This window comes from Mesocricetus auratus, unplaced genomic scaffold (genome assembly GCF_017639785.1).
Source record: "Mesocricetus auratus isolate SY011 unplaced genomic scaffold, BCM_Maur_2.0 Super-Scaffold_100676, whole genome shotgun sequence".
In the NCBI taxonomy this organism is placed as follows: Eukaryota; Metazoa; Chordata; class Mammalia; order Rodentia; family Cricetidae; genus Mesocricetus; species Mesocricetus auratus.
Window position 1 is genome coordinate 43,860,240 of NW_024429266.1, and position 26,483 is coordinate 43,886,722.

Below are 26,483 nucleotides of genomic sequence, written 5' to 3' on the forward strand. Positions count from 1 at the left end.
TCTTTCTAAAACATCTTTGTTACTTTTAAATTATTTTCACTACAAATTGACAAATTATAGTTATGATACATAATTTAGGGTTAAAATAAATACAACTAATGTGGAATAAACAAGTAAGGTATCCATTACCCTCTCCAGTAATTAAGACATTTTAAGATGATAATATTTGGAGTTTCTTCCCCAGTAATTTTCAGTTATCCAACTTAATGCTATTTCTACAGTCATAAAACAGCAATAACTATCAAATATATTCTTTGTGACTAACTAAAGCTTTGTGATAGTAAGCTAAATTCCAGTATCTGCTTCAACATCATTATATTGATGAAAATAACCCGAAATGTATTGACTCTCTGCAATCCTACTTATTTGTGTATGCATGTGCAATGTCATGCTTTATTTTGCTTGTTTGTTATTCATGCCTAACACATTTTAACTGATTCCACCACTCATCATACATTAGACTTCAATATTTCATGCTTTATTATACATTGTCTTTTAAAGAATGTTATTTTATATTGAGAAATATTTCAATTTTGCATGATTGTAAGTTTAGCAATTTTAAAATGTATCTGCCTGAAGCTGTTGTACATGGCTATGTGTTATGTAGTTTTTAAGAAGCAATTTGAAAATACTATGTATCTGTCTTTATAAATATACAAAGATAACAGAAAATGCTTCAATAGTTAATATAAATTACCCAATATGATTTTAAAAAGTGACCAATTTAAGGTGATTTGTCATAAGAGTCATGTGAATGAGAAGACGCACAAAGCATGCTGGCAATATTTTCCTGATAAGTGAAACTCAAGGGCTTCTAGAAAATTTAATAAACATAAAGATTATTAGATGGTAAACTGAAGTATTGAAATGAAAATATTTTTTTAATTAGTAACTAATACTTTAACCCAAGAGAAGACTGGATTCCAACAACACATAAGCACATAAGCACTACACAAAACACCAATACTAAAACACTAAGTGAGCAATAAAAAGTGCGATATAGTTATCTTGAAATATTAATAAAAATGAAAACTCTCTAACTATGAAATGAAACATTGCTTCAACAGTAGAAAACAGTCCTTTAGTCATATTTTGTGCCAAAACTGAGATTATTTTCGTAAAATCTCTATCTTACCTGAGTCTTCAAAATCACTGTTGTAGGCTTTCCATGTTTCTGTTATTCGAAGAAGATTCTCTTCCATGGCTTGAATGTCCATGGAGGGGCAGTTGCATTCTGGGAATTTTGGACCACAGTGGCACCAGCAGTCATTATCCTTGCAGATAAACTCACCCTCTGAATTACATGCAATGTAGCTCAACGCTGCCTGCACAAAACGTTCCTGAAGATAGTCGGGAAGGAGAACTTGAAGCCCTTTGAAAGACAAATGAAGTGTTCAAGTTTGCGGCATCAAAAGTGCTAACTCCGAGTAGAGATAGCAAATCTTAGTATATTAAACATGAATTTATCTCTGTTTAAAATCTATCATTAGGAAAATCACCTGCCTGTATAATTTCAACACATAAAGACTGCATGAATTTTTGTACAAGTCGATAAACATGGATCTATCTGCAGTCCTCTGTATACCAATACCCAGTTATGCCAGCACCATTTGTTGAAGATGCTTTCTGTTTTCCATTGTATAGTTTTAGCTTCTTTGTCAAAAATCAAGTGTTCATAGGTGTGTGGGTATCCCTGGCATACAAACAGACTTCGTGTGTCCATAACACAAAGAGGGATGCTCTCTCAGCCTGGACTCTTAGGGGAGTGTCTGGACCCTGTGCTGAGTGAAATGATAGACTCTAGATATACCCTATGTGGAAGGAAATGGCGATAGGGTGGGAGGCTGGGGGGGATGATGAGAGTGTTGGGAGTAGGGGAGGGAGAGGGAACTGGGATTGACATGTAAAACAAGCTATTTAAAATGAAAATAATAGTAATAATAAAAAGAAAAAAAGACTGCATGAATATTGAATCTCAAGATTTACGGACATGATTAGCACTTTACACTTTTTATAACAATCCTGTGGGTCTTTGATAAAATTAATTAAAACATTTGATTATGTTTTACAGAACTTATACTAAGCCTACATATTTGAAAACACATGCTTACTGTTTTCTGCTCCTTGATTTCAATACTTTTGTGTTTCTTTTAGATCACCATTCTGCAAAAACAGAGTCTATAATATTACTAGCTGTGTGGTAAGCATTCAGCAAGGTTGATAGGGCAGATCTCAACACAGGACACCAACAATGCCTACCTTATATTATTCTATTGTTTAGGACCAAGCACAAAACTTTGAAGAAAGGAGCAGTTGGCCTGACACTGTTAATTCACAGTCTATTTCTTTGCTGTGAGTAAGTAATACATTCTGATAGACTTCACTACTTTTCTTAGTTTGGTAGTTACTATCTCTTTTGGGAAGTCCTATTTCGAATAAACTTGAAAAGAAATATTTGAAATTTTCCATTTAATATATTTTGAGAAAAAAAACATAGTTTCAACTCCAACATTTCTTGCTACAGAAGAAGGGTGCCTAGTCCAATTGTCCTCAGAGAGCCAGCACCAGCAACTAGTGCAAACAGATGCAGAGACCCACAGCCAAACAGTAGGTGGAGCCAGAGGAACCCTGCAGGAGATAGGGAAGGACTGCTTGTAGGATCCAGAAGGGTCAACGTCACCAAGAGAATGTGGCCTACAGAATCAGCTTATAGGGGCTCACAGAAATTGAAGTGACAACCATGACCTTGTATGGGTTTGAGCTAGGTCATCTTCATGTTTTTGATAGTTTTGTAGCTTGGTGTTCCTGTGGAACTCTTAACAGTGAGGGTGGTCTGTTCCTGACTCTTGCCTAGTTTGGGGACACTTTTCATCTGCCTGCATTGCCTTGTTCAGACTTGATGTGAAGGTTTCTGTCTGTTTTATTGTAACTTGTTTTTCAGTGTTCAGTTGATATATCTGTGAAGGCTGCTCTTTTCTGAAGTGAAAAGGAGGATTAGTGAATCTGGAGGAGAGGGGATATGAGGGTGGACCGGTAGGAGTGGAGACAAGGGAAAGTGCAGTCAGGATGTAATGTATGACAGACGAATGAAAAACAAATCAAAACAAAGCACAAAGCAGTGAAATATTCTGACCAAGATTCCCACGATGACATATCATTGTCACCCCAGCAACTGAGGACCAGAAGATGGAAGATGGAAGATAATTAATGCTTTGTATGTCATCCTAGCTTATGTATCAGGATGGAAGCCCTCCTTAGCTAGTTGAGACCCAATTTGGAAAGAAATAAAAAATGAAGCAAGGACTCAAAGAAGGAAGGAAGGGATGGAGGGCAGGTGAAGGACAATGGATAATAATTAAAAACATGTCCCCACAAAGCATGCTCATATATGTGCACAAATGGGGCATACGCATACCTACGTACACATAAATACAAACATATAAACCCATATAACCATGTGTATATACATATAAAGAAGGGGAAAATCAGGATAGAATGAAACAGTTGGTTAAAATAAATAACAATATACAGAAAATGGTGCCAACACTAAATAGATGCTTATTATTAAACTAAATTTGATATTTACTGTTCTTTTGTAACAAAATCAATTCATTACTTCACCCCTGACTTTTATCTATGAACCTGAGTGAGTGAAAGACATGCATCAGTATTCAAAAAATGAATTTCACATTGCATTGATAACTGTAACCATATCCTAGTATTTGTTTAACAAAAATACCATATACTTGGTAGTATGTATATTCTACACATTTGCTTATTTAGAGTACTATCTTAAAATTTTCAATTTAAATTTACATAGAAAGATTTATCCGAATCTTTATTTAAAATGCCATTGCTTGGTACATTGAGTATTTGAAAAAGACTGACATGATACTCTCCTATTGTTGGCAGTAAAGTTAATAAATTAAAATTATTGTAGTAATGTAATAGAATATGAATGAATAACTATTGGGGGTTGATTCATGTATTGTACCAGCTATTACTAATTGGGTCGTTAATTTTATTAGCCTTATCAGAACAACAAAACAGTTCACTAAAGACAGCATTTGACCATTCATGTGACACATGAATATCTTTCAACATGATGGAGTAAATTTTTTTTATGTCAAATGATGATCATTGACAAAGTGACAGGTATATCAATGAGAGACTTAAAATATTTCACATAGTGTTTTTTCAGTGTACATGGACTTATAACAAGGTTAATCAAGAAACAAAGTTGGTGTCTGTTCATAGCTTTCTATGTTAGAAAAAGTCAATATAGCACAACTGAAGTTAAATGACATTTAATGACAGAGTGGGTGCTAGTTTTTTGAAAAAGTGCATAGAGAAAAATGATGAGTTTTGATAATGTGAAATACATCAGATGGCAGCAGCAACTATGTAAAAAGACATACTACCTTGAAGTTGACATAGAAATTTCCCCTCCTCCATTAAATAAACCCAATATAGTTTTGAAAATATGAAAGATATGTGACAGGTGCAAGAGAGGAAAGTCATCAACCCTCCTCTGTGTCTGCAACACCTAAAAGCCACACCAATGACTGGAATGGCAAGAGATCCAAAAACGAAGTAGAGCCATTTAGCCACCTGGATTTAAGGCGTTCTCAATAAGAAAGAATTCATGCTTGCTACTCTAAACCCCCACAACTACCCATGACTGGTGATACCACAGAACCTAAGGAGACTATTAGTGCTGCTTTCCTAAACCAGCATAACTCCAACTATATTCTAAGTACCTATCCTTATGACCACAGATATTTATAACTTTCATAACTCCTCAAAGAAACTTCTTTTAGTAGTGGACAAAAATGATTACCGAAAAGTCACAACCTATCAAGATGAATAGACCAACTGACCTGAGGTACAATGGGAACTAGCGAGAGCCAGATGGTCAGGAAGCCTGCTGATACTGTCTCTTGTTTATGACAAGGAACCTGAACATACAAAATCTCAACAATAAAGTTGCCAAACTAAAGCCAGAAAAGTGTAGCACTGCCTGGAATGCAAACACTGATGGAGAATGGAGAAAAACTCAAAAGACCCCTAGATGAAGAGATACAATCACTGGTTCCTGAAAGACAAAGACTGAGTCTTCAGCAGCAGCCAGCCATCTGATAGACAGTCCCAAGCAGTCAGCCCTAAACATGTATACATATAGGCAACATTGCATTAACCCAGCAAATTGGATTTCAATAGTTACAAACTTACATGAATATTTAACACTAATAATTATAGATAAAGGGTAGTGAGTTTCAGAAGAGTGATGGGGAGGAGAAAAAGCAGAAAATTGCTTGCATATGGTACATGTAATGAAATTTTAAAATGTGAAGGAACTAGAATGTGAACGTAAAAAATAAATGTGTATTACAACATGTATTCAGAAGTGATACAGAATGCATGTGAAGTTCCGTATATGCACATATAGAAATCCATCCTTGAACTCAAAGTTCTATTCCAAGATCCCTAAATATTTTATTTTACTATTACATTCCTATTAATCACATTCACACTTCATTACTAAAGCTACCTGAAATGCAAATTTCACCAAGAAATTTAAATTGCACACCATAATATGTTATCAACTTAATCACAATGTATGTTATGTTACATAATAGTTATAATGTAGCAAATTTGGAATGAAAATCTTTAAATTAAAATCTTTCCAAATAATCTGTCATAAAACTACTCACAAGTAATTTGAGGGAACAAAGTTTATTATAGATTTATGCATGATTTTCAAATCAAGTGTAAACTCCTTATTGAGATTCTTTTTATTTTAACTAAGTAACTTTACATAAACATCAATTCCTAGCCTTAAGTTTCTTTATTTTTGTCTGTTCACTTAGAGTCATCTATATGATATGTGACACACATATTAACTACACTGTATTTCCCATTTCATATATGTCATATATGTATGTTTGTATATTGTGTGTACTTCTGGGTCACTGTGAGCTGTTCATTGTGGGTGCTGAGTGCTTTGGAAGTGTAGCAAGGGTTTCTTGCTCCCTGCCCCAATATATGTTATTACTGACATGAAAATATTTAATGTTTTCTTAAGTAAGTCTACTGAAAATATGAGTAAGAACTAGTAATTTTTTTATGTACATGGGTAAGTCATGATAGTTTTATTTTGAAGTTTTGGTGTTCTTTAACAGTGCTTATTTTTTCACTAATTTTGATGCTTTTGTTATGGCTTCCTAACAAAATTCTTCATTGGGAGCAACTTCACTTTGACAAGCACAAATGTGTTTAAGGCAGCAATCTATAGAAAAAAATCCATATTTTTGATTCCACAAATAATGTATCAGAATGATGAAGCATGATTCATTTGAACTGAAATTTCACTCCTCCTTAGAAACACGATAGAAACCAAAAATGCTCTTATTTTTTATATCTATAATGATCATGTACATCTGCTTCTAACTGTCTACTGAACCGCTTACCTAAAGAATTGTGGAAAGACAAAAAGACAAAAGTGAGTCTTCTGTAAGGGATTTATGAGCATATACAGTGTTTCTAATTTGCCACATGAGAAGAAATAATATTTTGATGCTTTCAGATGATGCCCAGAGGAAAAAAGGGGGGAAAGTGGCAGGAAAAGGAATAGACAATACAGAGAAAGGTTACTGCTCTCCACATTTTATTAAACAATGGGATGCTTTTAAAAGTGTGCTAGAAGGATGAGAGAAACAAAAATTGTTCTGTTATTACAAACAGACAAGTGGACAAATGACATTAGGATAAAGAGTTTAGAGGATAATCTCCTAATATGATTCTGATAGTGATTTATACTCTTGGGGTACAAAAAAATTCAAAAAAGACAGTCACAGTGGAGGCTTGGGGAACAGAAAAAAGTAAAGGAGGGAATGTGATTTTGTTGCTTGTATTAACATATAAAGAAATAAAATGTAAAGAAGTGCTTATTCAATTCATCATGTTTTTCAATATAGGCATTTGATTTACTTTGTTTAATTATGGTGCACCTGAGTGTGTGTGTGTGTGTGTGTGTGTGTGTGTTTCTCTCTATTTGTGCCTGAAACTGTATGTGTGTGTGTCTGGAAGCAGTAGAGAGACAACATGAAAAAGTTGATCATTTGGTCCCCAGGAATCAAACTCAAATGTCAGGCTTGGAGTCAAGTGTCTCTACTCATTGGCCATCTGATCTGTCCTGAGGTTCTTTTAATTTTGTGAAACTATGCAATGATTCACAGATAATAAAATCAGCATTTTCTTACTAAGTGACTCTTGTAGAGTATATTATATATATTTCTTTTATTTTTTGATCAAATTTAATATACTTATGAGAAACTACATCTCACATTAAAAAGAAAAGACAAGACGCTTCCTGCCACTGAATCCCCCAGAGAGACCTGGAGGCAGAACAAAGCACCAGAATCATTGGCCATCATTTTGTCCACAGTACATAGAGAGGACAGGATAGAGCCTTGAACCCATACCCACCAAGAGAGGGAGAGACCCCACTTATAATCACTGGAAGAGCTAGGAAGGCAACAACAGTATAAGAACACCTCCAACAAAAGAAAGATTCTTATGACACCACCAGAGTCTATGAACTCTATGCCAGCAAAACCTGAACATCCCAACACAGATGAAACAGAAGGGAATGACCTTAAAAACAAATACAGGCCTCCAAAGAGGATATGAGAAAACCCCTTAAAGAAATTGAAGAAAAAAACAAGCCAAAAATTTAAGAAATGAACAAATCTCATAAAGAAAGCAAGGAAAGCCAAAAAAAAGCAATGAAACATATGAAAGAAAGAATTCAAACAGTTCAAGACTTGAAAATTGAAATAGAACCAATAAAGAAAACAAGAACTGAAAGAGTACTAGAAAGAGAAAAGTTGGGTAAATGATTAGGAACTACAGATTCAAGCATAATCAACAGAGTACAAGATATGGGAGAGAGAATCTGAGGCTCTGAAGATAAACTAGAGGAAAGAAAATCTTAAATCCAACAAATCCTTAACACAAAATATCCAGGAAATATGAGACACCATGGAAAGACCAAAACTAAAAATACTAGGCATAAAGGAGGTGAAGAAGCCCAGCTAAAAGGTACAGAAATGAGAGATGCACTCTTACCCTGGACTCTTGGGGGAGGGTCTAGGCCCTGCCCTGGATGAAATGACAGACTATGGACACCCCCATGGAGGGCCTCACCCTCCCTGGGGAAAGGAGTGGGGATTGGGGAAGAGAAGATGGGCATTGGTGGGAGGGCCTGGGAGAAGGAGAGGGAAAAGGACAGGGACCTGACATTGACATGTGAAGCAACCTTGTTTCTAATTCAAATTTAAATTTAAAAATAAAAATTAAAAGAAATAAAAAGTAAAAGGTACAGTAAACATATTCAAAAATCATAGAAGAAAACGTACCCAAACCTAAGAAGGACATGTCTAGGAAACCAAAAGAAACTTGCCAAACCCCAAATGGACTAGACCAAACAAAAAAGTCCACTTGCCACATAATAATGAAAACTCCAAACATACGGAATAAAGAAAGAATATTACAAGCAGTGAAGGAAAAAGGCCAACTAACATATAAAGGCAAACATATCAGAATTGCACCTGAATTCTCAAAGGAAACTCTGAAAGCCAGAAGGTCATAGATAGATATTCTACAAACACTAAGAGACCTTGGATGCCAGGCAAGACTACTATACCCAGCAAAATTCTCAATCAACATAGATGGAGAAAAAAGGTATTCCATGACAAAACCAGATTTACACAATACATATCCAAAATCCAGCCCTACAGAAAGTTCTGGAAGGAAAACTCCAACACACGGAAATTAGCTACACTAACAAAATATAGGCAATAGATAATCTCACTTTAACAAAAGCCAGAAATAGGGAAAAATAATACCACTACAAAAATTGAATCCAAAACAATCAAGAATCAACAACCAATGGTCATTAATATCCCTCGATATCAATGGTCTTAACTCACCTATAAAAAGACCTGTACTTGAAAAAATTGGAAATTTTAAAGGAAACATGATTTTTTGGATATCACTTACTAAAATGGAATCAAGAACAGATAAGCAAGTTAACAGACCTATAACCACTAATGAAATAGAAACAGTCAGAAGAAGACTTCCAACCAAAAAAAGGCCAGAACCAGATGTTTTAAATTCAGATTTCTATCAGAAAATCAAAGAAGAGATAATACCAATACTCAGTTTGTTCCACACAATAGAAGCAGAAGGATCAATGCAAAGCTCTTTTTATGAGGCTACAATTACCTTGGTACCCAAACCATACAAAGGCACAACTAAGATGAAGAACTATAGTCCAATTTCCCTCATGAACATTGATTCAAAAATACTCAATAAAATACTGGCAAATCAAATCCAAGAATACACCAGAAAAATCATCCACCATGATCAATTAAGCTTCATCCCAGGTTTGCAGGGATGGTTCAACATACAAAAATCCATCAATGTAATCAACTATATAAACAGTTTGAAAAAGAAAAAATACACGATCATCTCACTAGATGCTGAAAAATCCTTTGACAAAATTCAACACCCCTTCATGATAAAGGTCATGCAGAGATCAGAGAGAATAGGAAATACCTAAACATGATAAAGGAAATGTACAGCAAACTGACAGCCAACATCCAACTAAATGGAGAGAAACTCAATGTGATTCCTGTAAAATCAGAACAAGACAAGGTTGTACACTCTCTCCATATCTTTTCAATATTGTACCTGAAATTCTTGCTAAAGCAACAAGACAACAAAGGAAGATCAAGGGATACAAATTAGAAAGGATGAAGTAAAATTTTCACTATTAGCAGATGATATAATAGTCTACATAAGTGACCTGAAGAATTCTACCAGAGATCTCCTACAGGTGATAAACACCTTCAGCAAAGTAGCAGGATATAAGATTAACTGAAAAAAAAAAACAAACAGTAGACAACAAAGAGGCTGAGAAAGAAATCAGAGAAACTTCATCCTTTACGATAGCCATAAACAACATAAAATACCTTAGAGTAACTCTATCCAAACAGGTGAATGACAAGAACTTTAAGTCATTAAAAAAGAAATTATAGAACATACCAGAAAATTGAAAGATCACCCATGCTCTTGGATAGGTATGATCAAAATAGTAAAAATGGCTATCTTACCAAAAGCAATTTACAGATTCAATGCAATTCCTATAAAAAAAACTCAGCACAATTCGTCACAGACCTTGAAAAGACAATTCACAACTTTGTATGGAAAAACAATAGACCCAGGATAGCCAAAACAGCCCTGTTCAATACAGGAACTTCAGTAGGCATCACCATCCCTGACTTCAAGCTCTCCTATAGACTATATTAATGAAAACAGTTTGGTATTGCCACAAAAATAGACAGGTAGAACAATAGAATTGAATTGAAGATCCTGTTATTAAACCACACACCTATGGAACCTGATCTTTTGCAAATAACCTAAACCTATACAAAGGAAAAAAGAAAGTATCTTGAACAAATGGGATTGGTATAACTGGATGCTGACATATAGAAGATTGCAGATAGATCCATATCTAACACCATGCACAAAATTTAAGTCCAAAGGGATCAAAGTCCTCAACATAAATCCAGCCACACTAAACCTCCTAGAAGAGAAAGTGGGAGGTACCCAGGAATGAATTGGCACAGGGGACCACTTCCTGAACTTAATGCCAGTAGCACAGACACTGAGATTGACAATTAATAAATGGAACCTTCTGAAACTGAGAAACAAAAGACACAGTCAACAAGAATAAAAGGCAGTGAAGAGAATGGGAGTATAAGGGGAGGAAGGTAGGAGAGAGAGGAGGGGACAAGATGAGTGAAGAAGATGGAATGATAAATGTCACCAGATTTAAATATCATAACAGGGTGAAATAGTTTATAATATATGAAGCACACACTATTTATTAACCACTTAGGAAGGAGACTTTAAACAACCTACTCTGGATATATTTTATCTTCACATATACAGAACTGGAAAATAGGATGCAATTTCTACATGATTTCCTATGAAACCAAATACAGGTCTGACTTATAAAGCTCTAAAATGAAGTTTATAAATCTCTAGGAAAATGGAATGACTCGAAAGTGAACTTTGTACAGATAATTACTGTTTTGGATGGTGCAACTCATCATTAGTGTCATGTAAGGCTACTTCAAATAATACTTATGTCATAGTGAAGTTTTAATATTTTTGTTTTTTATACAATATTTATTTAATATTCATGGATGTGGGTGTGTGCCTGAATGTGTGTATTAACACCATATTAATGAAGTAGAACATCATAGTCAGAAGAGTTCATTAGATCCCCTAAAACTGGAGTCCTGGGCAGTTTTAAGCTGCCATGTGGATTTGGGGAAGCAAGTCCTATTCTTCCACAGGAATAGCAAGCTCACTTCACCCCTAATTTGTATCTAGGCCCTTCTCAGTCTTTTGCTTTTAAGAATGAAGGACTACACACACTTGTGTCTTTTTATGATCACACATGCACGTACTTACCAATGATTTTAGCAAAGCACCCTGACTTTAATCATCTTCCAAAATTCTATTGAATAAACTCACAAATCATCCATACAACCACAAAATAAGTCTGAATTGGAATAATGAAAATCCAAAAACTTTTTTTTTACTTGCCAGAAAACTATGATAGCATTGTCTGTTGTGTTAAGTTAAATTTAAATTACCCAGCATGTTTTATAATGTGAATAAACAGGTTTACAAATTGTACAAAATCTCATGAGAAAAAGCTATGGACTGTGCAAACCTATATACAGTTCCTCTTACTGGAACAGTGATTGGTATTTACAAGAGAAATACTCTCAAAATAAGATTTAGTTACTATTATTATTTAATTTGTGGAGAAAAAACTTAGTTGATATTTTCTTAATTTTATCCAGATCATCAAGATATTTTAAAATTGGTACATTAATCTTGTCAATATCTTTAAATACCATATATACCATGTTTTTCTTTATTAAGATTTATTATTATTTTTAATCACATGCCAATGTGTATGTCTGTGTGTGGTAATATGCACAAGATTGCATGTGCCAAAGAAGACAATGACTTCAGAGCCTCTGGATCAGTAGTTACAGAGGGTGATGAGAGTCCACACTCAGGTGTAAGAACCCTACTCGGTTCCTTTATAAAAGCACCATGTGCATTGGGCCACCTCTCCATGGACCAGTGACTTATTTTTCAGAAATATAAAAGAAATTATAACTGGATTGCATATTATCTAGGCTCACAAATAATTAATAAAATTTTACCCACATACCTTGCAACTGAATTTTATTCTCAGGACTCTGAACCAGAACAGAGCTGACAGAATCTAGGTTGTCATAGTTACTGCAGCCAAGAGGACCCGTCCGTGTTTCTGTCACCTGATAAACAAAATATCAACTTTATTATGTTTACCTGAATTTTTTGACCATCACTTGAAATAGGCAAGCCTACCTTATGGATTTCTTTTATGTGGAAGACATTTGTTCTTGAACAGGAATTCTGGGAATGGTTGTACATCGACCTGCCATGTGTGTGATGGTCTAGTGGGGTGAATTCTGTGTAAAGTTTGGCCTGGTAGATGGAGCTTCACTGGTGTGAAATGTAAAGCTGAACTTGCTCAAAATTTTCTATGTAGAGAACTCGCTGTATGAATATGATAAGCATGTGTTTGATTCAGGCCCTGAATTCTTACTTGGATTTTGCTTATATTAATGTATTATTTTCACTGAAACTACAAAAGAGAGAGTAAATTATCAAAAGTCATGCATGTAGTTTTCCATTTTCATTTCAATTCCCTCTGTACTCTCTTAATTATTTCACAATTCTAGAAATTTACAGAGTACAAATATCTTTCTAAATCCCAGAAATAATTTAATTGTGTGAATAAATAATGCAGACTTGTGTTTTCTTAGATTAAATTAAATGTGTGCAATTAATTAAACTGGAAATGAACTATCACTGCTATTAAAAACATAGGATAAAATAGGATTAATTATTTAATACATACATATATAGGTCAAATAAGAATTTTTTTATCTGAGATGATGCATTTCTCCCAATAGCTATAGACTATCTCATATAAAAGCCAGCAAGAGGCTTGGCAATTCCTTTGTGAGTTATTGGTTAGGTTTATACAAGAGATGTCCAAAATAATATAAGGTTTGATCATTACCCTTGGTTCCCACTTAGGCAATGGAGCTGAGTCCTATTGGTTAAGGTATTATGACTTTGAACAAGCGATATTCAAAACCTAAGCTAGATCTGACCTACTTGACAACTTGTATTCATAGTAGAGGGATCCATGCAAGCATCCAAGGAAATTGATCAGTCAATATTCCTCCCTAGCTATGATGTCTATGAACTAAAACTATGATGCATCATGATGTTATATACTAAAGGACACAATCCTTGGTCATATCCAACAGCAGTCTAATTGCACTTAATAATATATCATCCTTTCCACTGAAAACTACCTGGGCCTACAAAATGAGATAAAAAAGGTTGTAGAATGACCTACAACTGTCACTTTTCCAAAGTAGTATAATTTCTAACTACATTCTAAATGTTTTTCTTTATAGCCACAGAAAATGTAGGTTTCACATTTAAGTCACCTTGCAATAAATAGTTACCAATACATAAAACAGCCCATAAAAATTCAGAGAACAAGAAAAACCTGTGATGGAAAGTCTCAACTCATATTTCAAAACTCCTTTTCCTAAGTCTCAGATTGCATAGAAGAAGAAAAGATGAACAGATTTCAAATACAAGAGGAACAAGATATTTGTTGCGGGATATTTTTCTCCTAGAAATTTCAGATAAACTACACCCATGTATACTTATTAATATGAATACCTAACAAAGCTTAGCATAGATGGCATTCATATATACATATGCTAACATGGAAGGAAGACCTATTAAAAGTGGGTCAAGACTAGACATTGAACTGCAGGCATGTAAGGAATACTGACAACAGGAAAAATAGTAAAAGACCACAGGTTATCCAATACCAAGTTATTAACCCTGAGATTTTGTGCATGTCACTACCATTATATTGACTGAGCAGGTTGTATTTATACATTTTTCAATGTACACATGTTCATGAACACACAACTATGTCTCCTAAGACCGACACAATGCCCTTCAGTATAGCATTATTTTGTTGTTAATACAGTTACATTTGAACAAATACAATATGGTTTTGTGACAGTTTTAGGGTAATTTGTTCTCATAAAACAAAAGAGAGTAGAACTGTTACTTTGTTTGAATATGTATGGCCTTAGTGGAAGACATCACTATAGGGTGGGCTTGAGGTCTCGTATATGCTTAAGCCACATGCAATATCTCAGTTCATTTCCTGTTCACGATGTAGAATTCTCAGCTACTTCTCTAACACCTTGTCTGCCTGTATGCCACCATGTCCAACCCTTTCTTGTGGTCAGCTAGACTGTACTTCAAACATGCTCTCCTTATTCTAGCTTGACCACTCAAGAATTTAGTAATTCTAGTCTAAGTCTTTCCTGGGGTTTAAATGCTATCCAGGAGATCTTAATCACAGAACTCTGAGAAAGCCATGATGACAATGGAGCAAACATCTGAAACCATAAGTGCATAATTAAAAGTTTTCCTTTATAAGAGTTACTGTGGTTATGATGTCTCTTCTCAGCAATAGGAATCCTGATTAAGACACTTATATATTAATAATTTCAGATTGTGTTTGTCTTGGAACCTGAGTATACATGTGATAATAATATAAGAATTACCTGTAGTACACAAATGATGAATTGTTGGTTAAGGGGAAAAATCTTTGTTAAATATCACATAGCAGAAAAGAATAACACCCAGAAAAACAAAAACAACAAAGAAACTAGTGATGCAATTGAAGAGTTTTTGTAAATAAGATGAACAAGAGACACATTTACATATATTTCTGTAAATTATATGTGCTTTTGAAAATAATGCAAAAATATTTAAGCATATATTTCATTTATGTATTTATTTTAAAGTATCACACTTTTATTGTCACTGATATTTTAGTAATATTATTTGAGTACAATTCCCACTTATTTATGTGTCATTATTTTTTGCAGTAGTGAACAGTGAATATTGGGTATTATCATCAAGTTCTGTTCTGCATTTGGATCTCTTAAATGTTAGTTATATAAACAATTTGGACATCATCTCAAAAATTCAATATAATATATAAATCACTTATATCAAATCAGCTATGTCATATTATTTTTTAAATATGCCTCTTATGAAGCTTTTAACATTTCTAAGAATGTGAAAAAATATTCAAAGGGAGGAATTTCTTATCTCTTTTAAGTTCTGAGTAAAACATAAATGTGTCTCTTTCCCCCTGACAGTGTCTTGTCATCTATGTACTACTTCTTGGTTACATGACTATAAGACATAGAGAGTAGCAATATTATTCTATGTTCAACCTGCCATTTTCAATAAAAACAGTAATAAATGTCTGTGTTGGAAATGCAAGCAACTAGATAAATGACTAGCCCAGAGGAACAACTGTTAATATTTTCCCCATGTTTGCTTGTTTACTGTCAGAGTTTTATTACACATGAAAATAGTTGAAACTGGAAGAAACTGCTGTTCATAACCCTTGTTGTCTCATAGCATAAAGACATTCACAGTCATTTTTCTTTCACAGATCTTTGATTTCTTATTATTTTATTTATCTTTACTCTTTGAAAGTTTTGTCCATGCATACAATGTGTTTTGATAATATCAACTCCCCATTCTTTACAAGTGTTCCTAGCAACCTTTCATCACATCACCCTCCAAAATTCATGATTTATTTTTTTGTATGTTTTTATTTTTTATCTTAATTCTGATTAGTGCTGCCCAGGTACAATAAGAGTAGGGATCATTCCGCAGGATCATCTTACGTAGATTCTCTACATAGTTCTATCAGAATTTCACAGAAGAACTCACCCAGAGCCTTTCTTATTGAAAATACATTGTTGCATTCCTTAGCTAACTTTGGTTTTGAGGAATTATATATAACTCTCCTTACACAAATTAAACACTGGACTATTGCTCAGAATCAAGTAACTTATTTGCAATTGTTTCCCTAGGTCAAGAATTTGAAGAGGTCATGAATCTGAAGTAGAATCAGGGGCCATTTGGAATGTGTTGGGTATGGAGAAGGAGAGATAAAACAATTTAAATACAGTACTCATGCAAGAAATTTTCAAAAAATAAATTAAGCAATACATAAAATTATTGACTTTTCTTGTCCAGGACCTGAAAAAAGAAATATAAGCAATATTACTATGTACTTTACAAATGGTTAAAGAGAGATGGAAAGTAATAGTATTGCTAACACTGTAAAATAGTTGTTTTTCCTAAAAATTCACATAAAATGTCTTCATAAGCAGAGAAAAAATATAACCTAGGTGTCAAGTATAAAATAAGCATGCATATGGCAAAATGCAAGCAAAGATGTTCAAAACAAAAGCATTCTCAGTATGTACAGCCTGTTAGCAGTGCAAGTTAGAAAAAAATGTCACAATTGTTATCATTTATAATACAATGTGGAAATAAATTGAGGGCTTGACTACTATACCAGAATATTAAAGACAATGACAGACTAAGAAGGAACAGATCTTACAAATGTAATATCCCAGAAGTTCATTATGATTATGTTAACTCAAAATTAGGTGAAGTTAAAAACAATAAATAATTAAATAAGGAAATACCATGCATTATTGTTAGTCACTAAAAGAATTAGTCAAAAGTAAATCAGTATCAGAAACCAGAATGACAGTTTGAGAGTGTATAGATGACAGTAAAGAGGTATGGAGATTTGTTAATTTTCGATAACTTGCAAATTTTCATATAAACAACAGTTGCAGGAAAGATTACTTTATGAACTCTATGTTCTGTATTTATGTTATGAACTGGCAACAAACTTTCTTAATAGGTTAATTTCAATATTATTAATAAACTAATTCTTTCTTCTTGATTTATTATATCAGGACAGGCACTGATTCATTTCCATCTGCGGCCACAGTTATTGATTTATTTGTGTCTATTCATTGTCAATCATTAATCTATACATCAAAAAGTAGAGAGATTACTCAGTGGATATGGGCACTGGTTCCTGATCCAGAGAACCTAAAGTTCAATTCGCAGGACCCATATGACATCACACACTCTTGTACAACCCCAGCTACATGAATTCAAGGCATACTTCTGATCTGTGAGGGACCATGAAAACATGTGGTGTACACACATGCAGGCAAAATATTCACATACATAAAATGAATAATTCTTATGAATGAATCAGTCAATGAATAGATAACAAAATAGATGAATGAATCCACAGGCTGAAGAGATGGCTGAGCAGTTAAGAGTGTTTACTGCTTTTGCAGAGGATCTGTGTTTAGTTCCCAGCACTCACATGTTGGAACCCAGTCATATGTAACTCCAGCTTTGTGGAGTCTCATAACGTCTTCTGGCCACCAGAGACTCTTTCTTTCATGCACATGATACATATACACTCGTGTAACTACACACACATAAAAAATAATGAATAAAAATAAAAATCTTAAAAGCAGTAGGTCCAATTAATAATAGCTCATCTGGAAATAATACCATAATTATTTTTAGACCTGGAAATATTACTGTTCCAAAATGACCAACATACATGTGATAACTAATTTATCTAATGTGAATTAACAAGTTCACATTCATTTATATATGTGAGAACATGTATATGTATGTGTTCATGATTTCTATACATATTCTCTAATTACAAAAAAATCATTTTAATAATAAGTCCACCTATAAAAAGAAATATAAAGAAATATGAAATATGAGAAAATATTAATTATGTTTTACTCTCAATAATAACTATCTAGAGTCACTATGATTTTGCTTGAAATAATTAAATATAGGTCATATTAATTTCAGAGTTCTTTTCATTCATGTAGCTAATTCTTAAAGTGTAAGTCCCAGTATTTGTTTATTTGGAAAACATCCCAGAAACCATTAAGCTAAAATTTTTTTTGAGAATAAATTTGAGTAAAACTCTATTAAAAGGACTGTTTTTCAGAACTGGAAAAGAAATTGTGGAACAAATATGCAAATAATTAGGGACTAAAACATTCAAGCCATTTTTATATCCTATCTTTTTACAAAAACATGACTATACTTTGTTAACAGCAATCATAAAATTACAGTGCAAACAACATATGTCTTGTGTGTTTAACTTTCATCTTCTTATTAGTAACTATATTGTACATGGAATATAATAAGAATTCATTACTATAGCGTCAATCAGAACATAAATATTTTAATTTTCTTAGACCTCTTATTACAAAGAAATATTAAATGAAAGCTTTATTATATAGGAATACTTAATGTACTACACTTTCGAAGAATGTCTTGGAGAAAAAAATCAATGAGAATATATAAATTTTAAAGCTATATGGAAGTTTAAAAAATTCACCAATCATTTTTGCTACCCATAAAGGATATTTACCCATTATATGTAGCCACCACTATCATATTTACAAACTGATATGCAAACACTTAAACTGTTGTTACCAAAGAAAAAAATGACCACATTATTTATTTAACTGAATGTGTAGCTTTAGGAACTTTTTCCAACTTCCGTAAAATATGAATACATAGATTAAAGGTATCTTTGCTATTTTCCCTATCAGTTATTAATTATCTCAACATTTATGAAGCATTTAACATCAGACAGTGTATAACTAGCTCTTTATCTCACAAACTATTTATACACGTTACTTTTAACCAATAAATTCCTTGAAAATGTTCTTATTGGATTAACCTTTCTTTAGGATCAAAAAAATTGTAAGTTTCAAAATTGTTTATTTTAACATATTATTTTTGGAATGGGTAAACTCATATGTCAAATACTTCCAGATAAAATGCATGAGCACAACATATCAATACATTTTTCCATTTTCAAGTAATAATGATCAAATATATATGCATAATTAATAAATATAATGATTTAAAATATAGTTGACATTGTCAATGTTTTATTGAACCTGTTCTACTTATTTAGAAGCAGTTCATAATAGTTTATGATATATAATCAATGCCCATATTACCAACATTTTCTTATAAAAAACACAATTGTCAAACAAAAGTTTATTATGGAATAAATGATATTATTAAATTACATTTCTATGCAAATAATTATGGTAGAGAATTGCTTATCATAATTATATTCCCTATAATGTCAATGGATTAAAATATACTTAGGATTTTCATTAATTCGTTTATAGGGAGTCATTATTGTTTTATTTTACTTTCATTTTGTATTGTAAAAATTACATGTATATAGTATGTCTGTGTCAGGTGGCATACATGTGTGAGTACAGATAACTTTGTAGTCCTCAAGCCAGCATCAGATTCCTTGGAACTGGTAATTAATGTGCCCTTGGTGCCCCTATCTGGATGAGGAGAACCACACTCCTCCCTTCTGTAGGAGCAGTAAGTACATGATCTCATTGTTGAAGCATCCCTCCAGCTACATGCAGTCACTTCAGATAGCTCTTCAGATATTCTTTTGTGTGAGGAGCTTGAATACTTGAAAGAAGAGATTAAGAAATCATCATAGTGGGTCATGCGTGATGCCGCATATCTTTCATTCATGCATCTGGGAGGCAGAGGAAGAATGATCTCTTTGAGTTGAAGAACTACCTTGTTTACACAAGTTATGAAGGTCAGCCCAGGGTGCAAATTGGGACCCTGCCTCAAGAACATACTATAAATAACACTGATATGAATATTCATTAAATATATACAAAACAGAGGCGATCAGCATAGGTTATAAAAATATGAAAATAAAAACAGTCTGCCGCAAAACAAGTGTATGTAAGGAAAACAGTTAAATCTTTAGAAGATTGTCACAAAAGCCAGGGCACAGATTTATTAGGGAACACAGCAGAGTTTGTCTTTCAGGAACACAATTACTTCAAAGTGATTTCTTCTTGTTCTTGGCTCTATGAGTCCACACACAACTACAATGATTGGCCTACTTTTACACACCCTACAAATTATCATCTATCAAAGTAACATTGAGCATTCCCCCCCACAAATAGCCACATTCCAATCTATTGAGAGAGACTGAGTGCACTCTTTGATCACACATTTAAAATAATAAAATGACACAGCAGGCAGGAAAAATAAGTTTTTAGGCAATCTTAAAGTGTCTCTTAATATGATGTGTAATAAGGTGAATTAGACACAGTTGTGTCAGAGCCAGGTTGCCTCATGGAGCAGCCATGCCTGTGGCTCACTCCTACATGTGTTATTTTTATCTTTCAAGCAACACAGATCTTAATTGCAGAAATTTAAAGAAACTGGAAAACAAAAAAGTAATCCTTCCTTAGGTTCCTAACTACCAGGATACACATTCAGAGGGCTTAGGCTATGCTTCTGATAGTTGCTGTAACTGACAGGGTTATTTAAGAGTAAGTTTGTACTTTATTATGCAAGATCTATGTTGTTTTACACTGTGATTGCATTAAACTACAGTTGTCTAGAATTCATCTGATGCCTTCAATATTAACACCAAAGACAAATAAAATCTCCCTCCAAACGGGCATTTACAGAGATCACAGACAGACTGCCAAGTGCTGACAGGGCTGGACATGCTATCCGAATATAGTAAGATTATTATGCAAGACCCACAGTTGGCAGTGTTATTGTAAAGCCTCAATTCCTTTTCTCTTGTACTAAATAAATTAAATCCTAAGAAAACGGGGCCAGTATTATGAGGCAACAATTCATTGCACATATTTTATAAATGAAAGAAAAGTGAAAAATAGATTATTGGATGCATTTTGGTCGTTCTTTGGGTTATAATCTCACTGATTTTTAGTTTACTTATGCGTGTGTGTGTGTGTGTGTGTGTGTGTGTGTGTGTGTGTGTGTGTGTGCGTGTGTTTGGAACCTCTTCTTATACAACGTGTATTCTGAGGATAGAACTAAGGTCATTAATCTTGACAACATGTACCTTACGCACAGTTCCCTCTCACCCCAAATTTCAAGTTTTCATTTTATTAAAACCGACCAAAAACTTTAAAATTGATGGCAAAAAGTGTTTCTAAATGAAACCTCAGAATACAAAAATCATACCATCATAAAATATGCGTTATTTTAACCATTTTGATGCTCTCTGAAAGACAAAACTCATTGTAGCTAAATCTTCTAAGAAGAAGGATAGAAAATAATTCAGCCCTGAAAATCGTGATCTCTTTGTGGAAAAGAACATTTTTTAGAGTACTGTTGTGGGTTTTCTTGTTCTTTTCCCAAATTCCTTCAGTGGCCTGAAACTTAAAATTCCCTGTACTGTCATAGAATAAAGAAGAAACGAGCCTAGCAGAGACTTTGTTCTACAATTGAGCACGTCTCAACAAGACCAGAATTAAACTGTTGTAGCACCCAAACAGTACTGTATTCTTTATTGATGCTATATTAAGATACCATCCTCTACAGTGGGAGAACTCCTCCTTAACCCCCACTGTCCATCACAGGGTACCGATTTCTTTGTATGGAGCCTCAGCCCAGCAGTGAGAAGTAAGCTCATCTCCTGAAGCTATGTATTAGACTCTGAATTCCCTATTCTGCTTTCTTTGACAGAGCATCTAAAAATACTCATGAGTAAATGTCAAGCGCTGGCATGAAGCTCCTATCACTGCATTAGAGGACAGTGGCAGCCGAATCAAGGTCACTGACAGACCATGATGGCTAGGAGCTCACATAAAGCACACCCTGGCCAATCTGTCACTGTCAGAATGCCAGCAACAGTCTCCCAAGTGTTGCAGAATACGAGGACTCCAGTGACAGTTACCCGATTAGAAGTGTGTGTGTGTGTGTGTGTGTGTTTGTCACCTTTAATGAAACACTTCATTATTACTCACTTTTAAATTTTTTCTTTGGTTCAGAGAAATAATACACTGGATTAAAGTGCTTTATCCAAATGTCTTCCATTTTACTTCTTCAAAAAGCCTTAACATAAAAAGTTCCTATTACTCCTTTGAAATCACATATTTAATATTATCATTCTGCAATATTTATTAAAGCTCTTCTTATTGCTTATACGTTTTGAAGTTCAGCTGTATCATTTATTTCTTAACAGCATATCCCTAGATTCTGACATTGATTTTCTCTTCATAATAGGACAAATAATGCCTGTGTGTAGCTTGGCTAAACTTTGATACTGAGACTGTCATATACGTCTATTTATCATCCAATTAAATGAGTGCTCAAGAGAACTGATGAGCACAGTGTAGCAAGCTATGGACTTGAACATCATTAGCAAGACAGAAGTGGATTTCTTGTTGCAATTGGCCATTACAGTATAGTTCTGTCGTTTCATTTTTATTTTAACAAAATTGACTTTGCTCACAAAAAGAGAGAGCAAATTCTAATCCTTTTGGCACTGATCATCACTAAAAATAAGCACTGAAGTGACTTCATAAGAACACAAATAAATTATGTGGAAAAGGGGAACCATATGAGCCTCATGTAAAATATATGCATTATTGAAATGTCTAGACCCATAAATAACAAAAGGACTGGTCAATTTTCTGTATGGCATTTGATCAGATCTTTTATTGCTACACTTACCCATTTGCTTTTATTTTAAATTTTGCTTGAAGAATATAATTCACATTTTCACCTTTAAGATCTGATAAAAGCATGATAAAATATAATGTAAAAAATTATTCATTTCAACATAACTTTATCTATGGCTTGGAGAGAAAAAAGTTCAATGAGTCGTCTGTGAACTCTCACACATCTTTGTCTTATTCCTAATGCCTTTCCCCTGTCTTCCTACCCTTCATCTTATCTTCTTGACTACTTAGTTCCTAGAACATCTAGATCCCAAGGATACTTCTGTACTCCTATAGTATATCTCAGATTGTTGGGAAGTTTTATTGGGAAATAAGGGCAATCAGGTTGCAGTAAAAACAAGGGGTCTTGCAACAGAAGAGCTCATGATTATAAAAGTCTACGTCTATGAACTTGGATGTCTACACTGGTCTTAATTGTGGTATCTGGAGATATTTAATCCTTAGAAATATCAAAATCCACCAAACTGCAACAAAATTCTTTAGGAAATAAACATTATTAAATAGTCTGCCATTTCAATTTTTGATTTTTCTTTTTCAATACAAAATTTCAGGTCTAATTTCTATGTATGGAAATTTTGATAATGTAGAATACTTAGGGAAACTTCTGATGAATGTGAAGCATATGGCTATTTTCCATGCTATGAAGTGTATGAAAGGCCAGAGCTGTTATTTCCAAGGCCTGCTTTGAACTATCTCATAGCTATTTCTCCTGACTTACCATAGAGGCAATTATCAGTGATATAGAAACTATTATTGCCTTATTTATATTACTAAACATGTGTTTTCCATGTTTCAAAAGATACAATTATTGTGTCTATGAGGCTTTATGTCAGGTTTTTTTTTTTTTGGTTTTTCGAGACAGGGTTTCTCTGTATTGTTCTGGAGGCTGTCGGTCCAGCCTGGCCTCGAACTCACAGAGATCCACCTGCCTCTGCCTCCCGAGTGCTGGGATTAAAGGCATGCGCCACCACCGCCCAGCTTATGTCAGTTTTTAAAGCTAATCACTAATCCATTGTCAGTGAAGAAACAAAAATATTTTGCTTGCTAATTCATGATTGAGTGGTTTCTTCTGTTTTAAAGACCTCATTGCATACTGTAACACATACACACACACACACACACACACACACACACACACAAATCCAGGAAAAGAGGCCGTAAGCTACTTCTTCAAATTATTTCATCATCTTTCCTACTAACTTCAAGATTTGTGAATCACTAAATATAAGAATACTAAAATTCACATTTGAATGTATAAAAAACTAACAAATTCCAATCTATAAATATTGAGAGTATGACTTATTTAACTGTAAGAATAAACTGTAAGTCCCAAAAAGGAAGATATTAAAAGAAAGGGAATTACATTGCAGCCATGAGGTTGACCTCAATTTCTAATTCTGTCAATTGCCAGCTACATAAGTACAGTACATGTATAAAAATTAGAGTCATGATGCTTTTTGTAGGAGGTAAAACACAAATATAATTTATGAATATTATTGTAGACAAATATCTCTCTCCATATATACATGTAAATATGTATAAATATATGTTTATGTATACATACATATATATGTATAAATATTCACGTTTTATCATAAAGCTTTATATAACTTTTTTTTGGCTTTATTTCATTAGAAAAATAAATCATATGCTCCTGGTCCAAGATTTATATTAAAGAAAACTCTGGCTACAATGTTACAAAGTTAATAGCCATCAGACATGAAAGTGAAAAGTGCAAATAAAATATTAATTTGATCAATATGACTCCTTAATATTTAATTTTTTAAAAATTATACATTAATTTTCTGAGAAATAATTTTAATATTTAAGAACTTTCAATGTTGATATAATTGAGTTATAACATGATAGATATTCAAAAATATATCATAAAATTTGTATATAAATTACTGAAATATTTAAAAACACACAGAGATCTGCCTGCCTCTGCCTCCTGAGTTCTGGGAGTAAAGGCGTACACCATCAATGCCCGGCTATTCCTGACTCTTAAACTCACTGCACGGTGATTCATGAAAACAGCATTAGAAGTTCAAGGTCTTTGTGAAGAGCCTAGTGATTGTAAAAGAACCTGGGAGAAGGAAGAGCAAACCAGCTTGTTCCTTCACCACCATTTGAAAGAGAATCAGTCTATCAGTCAAGATGGAAGAAATGACTGTGTTCTGTGAACAAACAAGTAGAGGAAGAAAAATACAGTAATCTTGGGATCTTTCCCTACATCTCCAAATTGTTAGAGATCACAGTGGTTTTAGATTTACATCTTAAGTTGCTAAGCACTGAAGTGACTTCATAAGAACACAAATAAATTATGTGGAAAAGGGGAACCATATGAGCCTCATGTAAAATATATGCATTATTGAAATGTCTAGACCCATAAATAATAAAAGGACTGGTCAAATTTCTGTATGGCATTTGATCAGATCTTTTATTGCTACACTTACCCATTTCCTTTTATTTTAAATTTTGCTTGAAGAATATAATTCACATTTTTTATCTTTAAGATCTGATAAAAGCATGATAAAAGATAACGTTTCGGACCAGCCTGGTTGACCAAGCAAGTTCCAGGACAGTCTTCAAAACAATACAGAGAAACCCTGTCTCAAAAAACCATAAAGAAGTCAGGACTTAAAGCATGAAATGTAAGTACTCTTAAAAGTTAGATATGCCATATTCTGAGAGCATAATCTAGTGTATGGAAGCATATTTATTTAACATAGTACCATATTAAATCAATATGTACAATGAAAGATTTTTAAAAAGAAAACAGCTATTAACTATTAACTATAAACCCAGCCACAATCAATACCTTTGATAATTTGTCCTCCCACCCTTTGATAGGGCAAGGGTGGCACAAAACTTGTGGGAGTAGCCAACCAATGCTGATTTGACTTAAGACCCATTCCACAAGACAGAAGCCACCCACTGTAGAGTCCTAGGCTATTCATCCTGTCAAGTGCTATTTCATCAGCCTTTATTTGATGCATTTTTGTCTTTAAATGTTATAAATTGGAGTTATTTGACAAATCACTCGCATTTATAGTAAGCAGAATTCAAGTAACTAAACTAAATTTGCACAGGACTACAGATGCTCTGTCTTACACAGAATTTCCACTTTCCATTAATGCCTTGAGACTAAAGAAATATCAGGGAACACTTAAATCCATTTTAATTGAGAAATGTGATGAAGATTTTGACTTCTCTTTCAGGGTAATTTAATTTTAGTCTCTCTCTCTGTCTCTCTCTCTCTCTCTCTCTCTCTCTCTCTCTCTCTCTCTGTGTGTGTGTGTGTGTGTGTGTGTCATGACATATGTTCAAATCAGATGACAACCTCCAGTAGCTAGGTTTTTCCTAGCACCTTGGGGTCCTCTGCATGTGTCAATATTCACTCAGCCATTTGTAAAGGGCTTCCCACTCCAGTTTCACATTCCCTTCTGTTAAAATGTTAGATTTATAAAAGATACTTTTTTCAACATTGTACCTATAATCTTTGGTTACTTAGTTTGGGAGTTCTCATGTTTATCTCACCAGATGAACAGAATTCATCCATCTCAAATTTGCACTAATAGCTGTTTATTATAAAGTTTCCTGTTTTCATTAAGAGATAAATGAACTCATTTATATTTTAGATTACATAAATAGGCATAGTATTTGATCTAATACATTATGACTTCTATTTATTTTTTTCTTCTCCATTTTTTCCATATTTCATTGATTTAGTTAAATTACAATTCATTTTCCCTGGTAGTCCATACAAATTCAATCTGTCTCTTTGAA

General features: G+C 33.7%; 1 protein-coding gene across 3 annotated transcripts in view; it reads right to left on the minus strand.

The window, feature by feature from the left end:
• Positions 1-26,483, minus strand: part of Brinp3 (BMP/retinoic acid inducible neural specific 3) — a 367,648-nt gene that overhangs the window by 115,258 nt on the left and 225,907 nt on the right. For all 3 annotated transcript variants that reach the window (XM_005073465.4, XM_013115829.3, XM_040738278.1), the window contains exons 5-6: positions 12,326-12,431; positions 1,136-1,372 (exon numbers count right to left, since the gene is read on the minus strand). In XM_005073465.4, the coding sequence (XP_005073522.1) occupies positions 1,136-1,372; positions 12,326-12,431 (343 nt within the window). The remainder of the gene's footprint in view (positions 1-1,135; positions 1,373-12,325; positions 12,432-26,483) is intronic.